This window comes from Sinocyclocheilus anshuiensis, unplaced genomic scaffold (assembly GCF_001515605.1).
Source record: "Sinocyclocheilus anshuiensis isolate Anshui unplaced genomic scaffold, SAMN03320099.WGS_v1.1 scaffold807, whole genome shotgun sequence".
Lineage (NCBI taxonomy): Eukaryota > Metazoa > Chordata > Actinopteri > Cypriniformes > Cyprinidae > Sinocyclocheilus > Sinocyclocheilus anshuiensis.
Genome location: NW_015551077.1, coordinates 700369 through 711430, shown reverse-complemented (window position 1 = coordinate 711430; position 11062 = coordinate 700369). Strand labels below are relative to the sequence as shown.

General features: G+C 34.9%; 1 protein-coding gene across 1 annotated transcript in view; it reads right to left on the bottom strand.

The window, feature by feature from the left end:
• The window catches only part of lamb1a (laminin, beta 1a), a 39648-nt gene that overhangs the window by 25575 nt on the left and 3011 nt on the right, over window positions 1-11062 (bottom strand). The window contains exons 4-9 of the mRNA XM_016452487.1: window positions 8139-8212; window positions 6632-6820; window positions 6480-6543; window positions 5440-5642; window positions 3117-3237; window positions 1196-1384 (exon numbers count right to left, since the gene is read on the bottom strand). Of these exons, the coding sequence (XP_016307973.1) occupies window positions 1196-1384; window positions 3117-3237; window positions 5440-5642; window positions 6480-6543; window positions 6632-6820; window positions 8139-8212 (840 nt within the window). The remainder of the gene's footprint in view (window positions 1-1195; window positions 1385-3116; window positions 3238-5439; window positions 5643-6479; window positions 6544-6631; window positions 6821-8138; window positions 8213-11062) is intronic.

The window sequence follows — 11062 nt, the reverse complement described above, 5'->3', positions numbered from 1 at the left end:
TTAAGGTTTTCTGACCCTGAGACTCAACTATTTTCTGCAATTCTTCAGCTGTGGTCCTTGGAGAGTCTTTAGCCACTCAAACTCTCCTCCTCACCGTGCATTATGACGATATAGACACACGTCCTCTTTCAGGCAGATTTGTAACATTTTCTGTTGATTGCAATTTCTTAATTATTGCCCTGATGGTGGAAATGGGAATTTTCTTAAAGTCACTTTCTAATTTGTGAAGCTCAATTATCTTTTGGTGCACATCAGAAATATATTCTTTGCTTTTTCTCATTGTGATGGATGATTAAGGGAATTTGGCCTTTGCTTTCCCTCCTATTTATATTCCCATGAAACAGGAAGCCATGGCTGGATAATTTCATGTTCATAATCACCCTGGTATGCTCAAAATTGTAAATATGAATGGGAATATACTTCACAGATATTTTACTCATAAGAATTTCTAGGGGTACCAATAATTGTGTCCAATGTGTATTTGAGAAAAAAAAAAAATCATAATGAGATTTTCCCCCATTTTCAATTGTTTTAGTTCAATGAAAGGTTAGATATTTGTGAATTTTTTAAAATAAAAGATCAAAATGATTAACAATGCAGATTTATTTTCAGGGTGCCAATAATTCTGACCACGACTGTACAAAACATGTTTGCACTGTTAAAAAAAGTAATATACTGTATATATATAGTTTAATTAATTTTTGTTTAAAATTTATTAATTAATACTAATTTATACAACTTGAAACGCTAAAAATGCATATAGAAATGCACATTAATCAAATTAATACATGTTATAAAGGCATTTTTATTATTACTCCATGTTAATTGTTGGATTACTATTAATGAATTGTATTGTATTGTAAGCCGTTATCAAAGTTTGATGTTCACAGGCCGCATTTCTGCTTTGTGGTCAAAGAGTTCAAACTGAAAAACCTCAGTCACCACAACAAAAGAGGAATGTGAAGCCTTAGACATGTGGTTTGAGGAAGGGCGGCGCTTCGCCCCGTGGTAACGGACTACTTCAAAGCCCAGGTGTTTCTGCTCCCAAATCTGCACGAGCACAGATGAACAAAGCAACAGCTGAACCAGACTCACGTCACAAACTAGACCAGACAGGTAGAGGAGCAGCGGTCGTCTGAAGGGGGGAAAAAGCTCAGAGGAAATGACAGGAGAGGAAATGAGAGGGGACACATACGTTCGCAGATGCTGGGGTCGCGGATGTCTTTCTCTGGATGTTGGTAGAAGAACGGCTTGCACTGTTCACACTTGTGACCCATGGTGTTGTGCTTGCAGTCGTCGCACACACCGCCGCTCACGTTACCCGACGCCTTATACACGGCCATGTCGAAATGACAGGAATCAGAGTGATGATTGCAGTTACACTCTGTGAAACAACCAAAGAAATGTTATCTAGGAAATCTACAACAAAGAATTAGGACAAAGTTGTTTAAAATCTATAACGCAGTAACAACTGTACAACAAAAAATAATGAGAAAGTTGTTTAAAAACTATAACGCAGTAACAACTGCACGACAAAGAATTATGAGAAAGTTGTTTGAAAACTATAACGCAGTAACAACTGTACAACAAAGAATTATGTTGTACAACAAATAATAACATTTAAAAACTATAACGCAGTAACAATTGTACAACAAATAATGATGTTTAAACAACTATAACGCAGTAACAATTACATAACAAATAATGACATTTAAAAACTATAACGCAGTAACAATTACACAACAAAGAATTACAATGTTTAAAAACTATAACGCAGTAACAATTACACAACAAATAATGACGTTTAAAAACTATAACGCAGTAACAATTACAAAACAAAGAACTACGATGTTTAAAAACTATATGCAGTAACAATTGTACAACAAATAATGACGTTTAAAAAAACTATAACGCAGTAACAATTACACAACAAAGAATTACGACGTTTAAAAACTATAACACCGTAACAATTACACAACAATGAATTACAACGTTTAAAAACTATAACGCAGTAACAATTGCATAGTAATTATTGTACAACAAATAATTAAGAAGATTAAAAACTATAACACAGTAACAACTGTATGACAAATAATGTCAAAATCTGTTAAAAAACTATGATGCAGTAATATCTGAATGGCAAAGAATTACAACTTTGAAAACTATAACGCAGAAACAATTGTACAAAGAACTACAACGTTATTTAAAAACTATAATGCAGTAACAACTGTACAACAAAGAATTTTTGACTATGTTGTTTTAAAGCATTACAACAGTTACAAAACATGTCTGTGCTGTTACAAAAAGTTTAATGTATCGGTAACACTTTATTTTACTTAACGTAAAACGTACTTACTATTATAATAATAATAAATTATGCATAATTACATGCAAGTAACCCTAATCCTAACCATATAGTAAGTACATGTAGTTAATTCATATTACTAAGTACTTAAATGTATAATTACACTGTAACAAGGACACCATAAAATAAAGTGTAACCAATGTATCTGAGTTATTAATGTACCAAAGTTAAAATATTGATGTCAAAACTACCTTAGAAACTATAATGCAGTAACAGTTGTACTACAAAAAGAACATCAAAACATTGTTTAGAAACTCTCATGCAATAACACTGATACAATAATATGATACTAATGTTTAAAAACTATAAAGCAGCAACAAAATTACAAAAAGAAACTTGTAACACCTGATTTGCAAGGTAAATCTTTTTAAAATATACTGGTTTCATATGGTTTAAAAAAAAACGTTATATACAATTTTAAGAAAAGTTTAAATTTAATGACTAAAAAAAGTCATGTGGTGCAACCATCAAGTAAAAAGTAATAGTGGATTTTCATTACATTTTGAAAATACATATAAAGCTTTTAAATATATTTTTTAAGTTTTGTTTTCTTACAAATAAATTATCTTTTTTACTCAAATAACTTTTTTCCTTACAAATAAATTATGAATAATTCATAAATATCACTACGTTTTGGGAGTGTACAACATGACATTTTATAACCTAAACTAACCCTGTCATAAAAAAAGTTATTTTTAAATGAATTAATAGTTTTCATTGACCCATAATTGAACTTTGTAGAGCATCATACTTTTACAGGCGTTGGTGTTGCGTCCCTCTGCGGGCCTCCAGGGCAGGTCATGGTAAAAGTCCTGACAGCGCTCACAGTTTAGACCCATAGTGTTATGATTACACATACAATGGCCATGGACCTACGGCAAAACAGACATAATAATGATAACCAAGAACAAAACACGCAAAATAATTGTAATCAAATTGATACTATATGTGAACCAGGATATTTAAAGGCACGACAAATTATAAACAGAAGTCCTCAAAATGAATTTGAGCTAATTTCCTACTCAGACCCTAGAAGGTTTTGTTAAGTTTATTCATACAACAAAAACAGCTGCTCAGAACGGTTTACAAATCCAGCCATAAACCAGATGACAACAGGAAATGTTTATACTGGATGCATCTGGTCTACATTAAACTCCAGTCCAGCCACAGACACAGATCTAGATGCAGTCTATATTTGAGCTAGGGGTGGGCGATATGGTAAAAATATCAAATCACGATTTTCCTGAAGAAAAATTGTGATTCACGGTTTTATCACGATTCTTTGTCATGTTGGTTTTACTATTTTGCAAGTTTACAGTGGTACAGCCAAATTAATTTCCCTATTTTAAAAACAAAGGTATCAAAAGGTAAAATAAAAAAGAATGGCAGATATGTAGGCCAAAGTGGGAGAAGATAAAAAATCTTTGTCATTATTTTATCTTTGTTATTAAAAAATAAGAACAAAGATACAAAGTACAAATACACATAATGTACAAATAAAACAAACAGTACTTTATTTTTCATGTACAGTAGGTATATTTAGCAGTAGCATTAATTTTGGGGTGAACTATCCCTTTAATGACAAACGGCATGTTTAGTCCTATTAGTCTGCTGTTACTTTAGGACCTGCATGCATCTAATATACAGACACGCATCCGTTTTTCTCTCAACTGTTTACTTTGATTTTAGACATAACCAACTGTGTTTATATGTAAACCTTTTATATATATTTATTTATTTATTTACATATAGGTTTTGACAGTATTGGCGCAATCAGACGCAAAAGATCATTTAGTCCAGTAATCAGGCGCTGTTTGACAGGCTTTTTCTCAGAAAAAGCATGTCAGAATAGCGCGCAAATGAAATGTTTAACCAGCAAGGCTTTAAAGCACATGCAAATAATGTACTTTTGTGACGTGCAGTGTCCCGTGAGTGTAACTCTACTGCTGAGTTAACATTTGATGTAAATGTATGTCGCGCTGTACAGTATATTGAGACGGAGGCGCCAGAACTGCAACTGATAGAACATGTGCTGTAGCCCAATACTGCGATATTTCTTCAAAAGCAGAACGTGGATACATTTTAATCGTCCACGATCAAAAATCCTTAAAAATCGTGATATGCACACCCCTACTGTGAGCTTTCACAGAACTGCTCTGTGCCTGGAGATGATCTAAAGTCACTTCAGTGCCTTTGAATGAAATTCTTGCACATAAAAATGTTGTGAGATTGAGATCTGGGTGTAATATCTGTTCATTACTTTTGTAAGAGCTGCAACAGTCTGAGACGCATCTCACAGCAGACAGACTGTAAACAGAGGAGACGGCAGACTAAACAGGAACCTCGTTCCTTTGGTGTATTTCCTCTATGGCTCTAAAAATCACTGATATAAAACTGCAGAAACACATACTACAACTTCAGACATAAATGAAACAAAACCAAAAAAGGTTTGTAAACAAGAGACTCTGCATGCATTTTCCCTGCCACATGATTATTTGGACTGTAAACTATTCAATAATGAAACCACAAGGCGGTCCGCATACTTTCATACTAATGTGAAACAGATCCAAACTGAATTAGCAGCAGACTGTGATGGGACTTCAAACGATTTCTTCCCTTGACAAATGTGTGCGAGATGTTTTCTTCAAAGCAGAGGTTTAAAAAGCCACAAAAAGGTCTGCTGCCTTTAAACGTGGCATAAATCAAAAACTACTTTGTATTAAAATTGCTTTATTTATCTACAATTCACTCTGGTAAAATACTGCATTAAATTTTCATAATTTCTTCTCATATGTGATTGCTAAGTCAGTTTGTGGTGATTGGAGGGAAAAATTTTGGAGAAAGTGTATAAAGTGTTTAATGGAGCTTGGAGTAATACACTGAAAATAGTCATATAAACAATTAGTAAAATTAGAATATAACAATAAATAATTAATTGTGCAAAAAAATTAAAATATAAAATAATGTAAAAATAATAAAATATAAACATAAAATAATAAAAAAATTAATAAAAATACAATTATTAATAACTTAAATTACAATAGCACATGGCTTTTGCATGGCATAAAACTCACCATGCCATCCACGACCTCTCCAGCTCCATCGATGGGGGCGCATTCAGATGCGTGACCATAGCAAAAACAGTTTCCTCTGACCACCATGTCGTAGACTGAGTAGTAGTACTTCTCCTTGATCTCTATACGTGAGTCCAGAAGATTGTCCCCAAGAGTGTGCAGCTTAGTGAACTTCACCCTCAGATTAGTGATCTTTAACATGTCTATAAATGATAGGAAGCAAGAAGTTAGCAATACAGCAATTTGGTTGGACTATTAGGCCACTTAGGGTGTGTTCACACTTGTAGTTCGGTTCTCTTGGTTCATTTGGTCCGGACCAAAAAAGAATACGATACATTTGCTCCTGGTCCATTAAGCATTCACACTGGCATTTTTGACAGCGAACCGAAAGATGCCGAACCTAAAGGCATAGTGATACGTTCACAACCTGATTGGTCGGGTTGAATGACGTATATTTCGCGCCGGAACTCACCGAAAACCCCAAACAAAAGCTGTGTTTGACTTAAAGCAGCACTGCACAGACCAAACTGTATGACATCAAAGTACCCATTCTCCGATCGGACACATCTAGTCGAACACACCTAATGCCATCTGCTGGACTAAGTGTGTTAATTGCTGCATGTACTTATGATTTTATTTTCACCACCTGCGAACTCACGAAGAGCTCATAAAAGGCACTTTACCTCCTCGTTGTTCCACGTTTGCTCTCTGCTCATTTTGTTTTGGATACGCCGCTCATTCCGCGTCGTCAAATCATGTCGCATAGCATCGCATCTTGTCATTACTTCCTGTTTTTGGTTCATTTAGAAGTGTTAGGTCCGTGTTGCGTTCATATTTAATTCGAACCGCACCAGAGTTCGTTTGGAAGTGGACCGAGACCACTAAAAAGATGGGTTTGGATGGCAGCGTTCACACTTAAACGAACCGCATTAACAGAGCAATCGCACCAGAGTTCGTTTTAATCGAACCAAACATGAGAAGTGTGAACACACCCTTAATGACAAGTATGTATTTCAAAATGTTTTCGTTTGTGTCCTTACTTTGGATTCTGGGGCTGTAAGGATCATCAATCCTGAAGGCTGGATCCAAAACCCTAAAGATGACCTTCAAAACCCAAAGCAACAAGAGTCAATGGAAAGTCCAGTATTTAAGCAAGCATTCACCAGAAGTGCGGTGCATTTCCAAAGCTCACCTCACCCTCTGTTGAGGGTTCAATGTCGGAGTAGCGAGAATCGCAGATAACATCATCCACTTTGGTCATGGGTCCTTGAGAGACGATGGGGAAGGAGGCCTCACAGTCATAGGCGAAGTAACGATACACTTCCCAAGTCTTCCCGAAGTCTGCAGAACGTTCAATCACCATGGCAGCAGGTCTGAACGTCTAGATAGGGAGCATAAGAGCACGCTGTCAATTTGGGATCGATACTTCCAATATGGATATTCCAATATTACATAATATCTATACTTGTTTTTGGTTTCACTTTATTTTAAGGTGACATTACAGTGTAATTACACAAATAGGTACTCAGTAATATTAATTAACTGCATGTATGTACTATAGAGTTAAGGTTAGGGTTAGCTGCTTGAAATTATGCCATGTTATTACTAAAGTAATTGCATGTAATGTATGTAACTACGCTACCTTAATATAAAGTGTTACCCATTTTTTAATTACTAGTAGAATGAAAATGAAAGTGTTTTAATGCGCACATTAAAAATACCACTAAATCATGATGAAATGTGACATTCAGGATATAATAGGTTTTTAAAAATGCATCAATATTAAAATTCTGGCCTATAAAATAATCCTATAATTATTTTCATGTTATAGCCAATGACTGATAAATGAATGACATTAAAATACTTTTTTTGTGTGTGTGATTAAAAATAAAACACTAAAAAGTTAAATAAATCTATTTAAATGCTGCAAGTGAATTTAGGCATCTCAACATTATAATTTAGTGTAAAAGCTGATATTTATTTTGAAATTTGCTTACAATTTCTTATGCAGAAAAACATACCGACTGATATGGTAGCATTATATTATGTGTTTGTTTAGTGTCAAAGTTACTGTTTTTGTTAATATTGTGATTTTTTTTTTTTTTTACATTTTCTGTTTTCACTAATTTTAGTTCAAGTTTTAGTAATTTTATTGTGTGTTCTTGAAATTGTTATAATTTTTTTATGTCTATATAGTTTCCATTAATTTTATTGATCAGTTTTAGTTTTTTTAATTAGAGAGTTTACTACTTAATACTAATTACTACTTCAATTTAAACCAAATGAAAATGCGAAATGATGGTTTGGCAACTAGCTGAATTAAAATAATTATATGTTGTTGTTTTTTTACATTTCATTTTATTAAAGTTAACATTCATTCAGTTCAAGTTCAACTAACAAAATATTTTTATAGTCTTTATTTTATTAATAGTGTTTAGCCCTGATGTCGTTACTAGTTTCATGACATCTCAATTTGTAATCTTCAGCTGAAGCATTCCAGTCGTCTCAGTCGGCTACACAGCTGGGTTTATCCCAGACCTCCCACGGCTCCCACACACTGAGCAACACTTCCCCTCCTGCCAGCAAAATCCACATCAACCCCCCTTCCCTTCCCACATTCTCTCCTAATGACCGCAAATCGTGGCGACACCTTCCCCCCAAAACACACTTCACCAGTTGACTGTCCCCTCAGCACTTACTCTAAAGGTCATGATGAGGTGGGTGAAGTGGAACTCTGCCTCAAGGTTCAACTGGATTGTGACGTTCTCCAGGCCTGAGAGAGAGAAAAAGACATTAGCCAAGACAAAGAGTTGTATTTCTCCACATTTATTAATGCAATTCCATTTGTTAACTGCCAAACTGTTCTTCACTGTGTTCCTTAGGTTCTTTATTGGCATTTGTGATTTCATGAATAACCTTTAACATCAATGGAATCTTCCCATTCCACTAAAGGTTCTTTATAGTAGAAAAAGCTTCTTTAGAATTTTTTTTTTAAATGTTCTTCACACACAAAAAATTGGTTCTTTTAAGAATTGTTCACAGAAAAGTTCTTTGGGAAACCAAAAATCTTCTTCTATGGCAACACCACGGAAACCCCGTTTTGGAATCTTTATTATAATATCTTAACTATATATACCTTTAATATAATGGCTTATTATAAAAGCTTAAAACTGGACCCCATTCACTTTCATTCATTGGTATAAGAACATATAGAAAATATATATTTTTAAATATATTCTTTTGTTTTACATATGGGAATGACATGAGGGTGATAATAATGACAATTCTCATTTTTTAAAGGATTTTTTTTTTTCTATTTCTCTATCATTATTTGTCATTGACCCTGCCTTGAATATATGTTAGTGTATTAATTATTCTTCTCAAAAACTGTTTTACTAAATATAAGTTTTAAGCAAATCCTTTAAAGTCTCTAAATGAAGTGAAAGTCTCTATTTGTTCCCTTTCAGTCGGTCACTCTCGACGTCACGTAGGATGACCGACGAATTGGGATCTCACTTAGAGATACCAATCTACTTCGAGTGTAAACTAAACGAGCCAATGCACATTGGCATGCGATTATTGCATCCAGCTGCCGCTGATCACATCCTGTACCACCGCTGAGCGGCCGGGTCACCGGCTCGGCTCCTCAGCGAAAACCTGAATATGCGCTGCATCTGCTGCCTACTTATACTCACACTGTGATCAGCGGCAGCTGGATGCAATAATCGCATGCCAATGTGCATTGGCTCGTTTAGTTTACACTCGAAGTAGATTGGTCTCTCTAAGCGAGATCCCAATTCGTCGGTCATCCGACGTGACGTCTCCGTTCCCTCCTTCAGGGAACGAGGGTTACCATACGTAACCGAGACGTTCTCTATTGCTGACTAGGAGAAACGACTTTATCTTACGTATATCGTTTTTTTTTTTAATGCTTTACCTTTACAAAGGTTTCATTTGTTAAAATTAGTTAACTGCATTAGTTACCCACACTAACAATGAAAAATACTGCTAAAGTGTTTAGTAATCTTAGTTAATTTCAACATTTTATTAATACATTATTAAAATCAAAAGTTGTATCTGTTAACATTATTTAATGGACCACAGCTAACATTAACTAACAATGAACAGTTGTATAATTATTAACTAATTTTAACAAAGAATAATAAATACTGTAACAAATATATAACTCGTTCTAGTTGCATTCACTGATGGGACGTTATTGTAAAGTGTAACTGATTTTTCTTCATTATGGTAATGAAACTGTAAAGGAAGGGTTAAGCAACATAGTTTCAGTACAAATTACAGTATTTTAACTGGAACATCTGCAGCTTGTACATTAAGAAGCAATGCACAATTGCCCTAATAGTACTGCAGACCTTTACTGCTCTTACACTAAACATCTGCTTTTTTCAGTGGGACCGTGCTTTGGGGGTCCATAAACATCAAAAATAAGAATAAACAGAGTAATATCTTTAATTAAGTAGGAGGTCACCTCTGGTATTCCCAGGCTTTTGGTCCAGTTGACTGCTGTATCTCTCATGGGTAAGATCTCTGTCCTCTTACTCCGTACTCTGTCCTAAACCATACATTCACAGACTTCTCTAGGTGCATTCATGGCCCCTCGTTTCCTGTCCTGCTACATTTCACACTCTTCCGCTGCAATAACCAGTAAATCTCTGGATTTCCATTTCCTCTGTCTGTTTGTGTCATCGAGGATCATATGGCCTGTAGAACTGTACATTCTGACAGCTTTCAACAGCTGGACCTTCTCCAAGTTAACTGAAGATGTTTCGCAACTCAACCATGGCTTCATTGGTTTTAGGAAAATGGGAATGTTCCCAAGTAAAATATGTTTGTCTTAAAATTCTTCTGAATTTATATGATAGGTTTGTGTGAGGAACAGAATGAAATTTGAGTTATTATCCACTGAAAATCTTCCCTTTTGCTGGAGCTCTCGAATCATTTGCATTTCTGCATATTCAAAAATGGCAAGGTTGTGAAACGTAACAACCAATGAGATTTGTTTAAGGGTCACGCATGTTTAAGACAAAAAATAAGAGTGTCAATGATAAAGAAAAGGAAAAATCTTGAAAACTTTACTATTTTACTGAATTACTAAATATGTTGTGTCGTAACCATGAAGTAAAAACATACTTTCCTTACACCTTAAATACATATGATTGAGTATATTTAACACTGTCTGAGTGTCTTCATAATAATTTTTAAAGGGGTCATATGATACAAGCTGTTCGTGAATAGATAAGATCCCTAAAGTTGCAAAGACTAAAGTCTCAAACCCAAAGAGATATTCTTTATAAAAGTTAAGACTCGTCCACGCCCTCCTAAAATGGCTTGTTCTAACACGCCCCCACATGTCTACATCACAATGTGGGTGGATTTGCATAACGCCGCCCAAATGTTCACGCAAAGAAAGAAGGCATAACTTTATTGTTGCTGCCACCACCGCCGCCATGTTGTAAAGCCGCTGTGTGTTTCGTTGCGAAAGCGAAAATACTTTGTTTGGTCTTCCAAAAGAGGACACAACTAGAAATCAGTGGTTAAGTTGTATTTACAACACTGTTCCAGAACAGTTCAACCCAAATATTCAGATGTGTGCAGCACA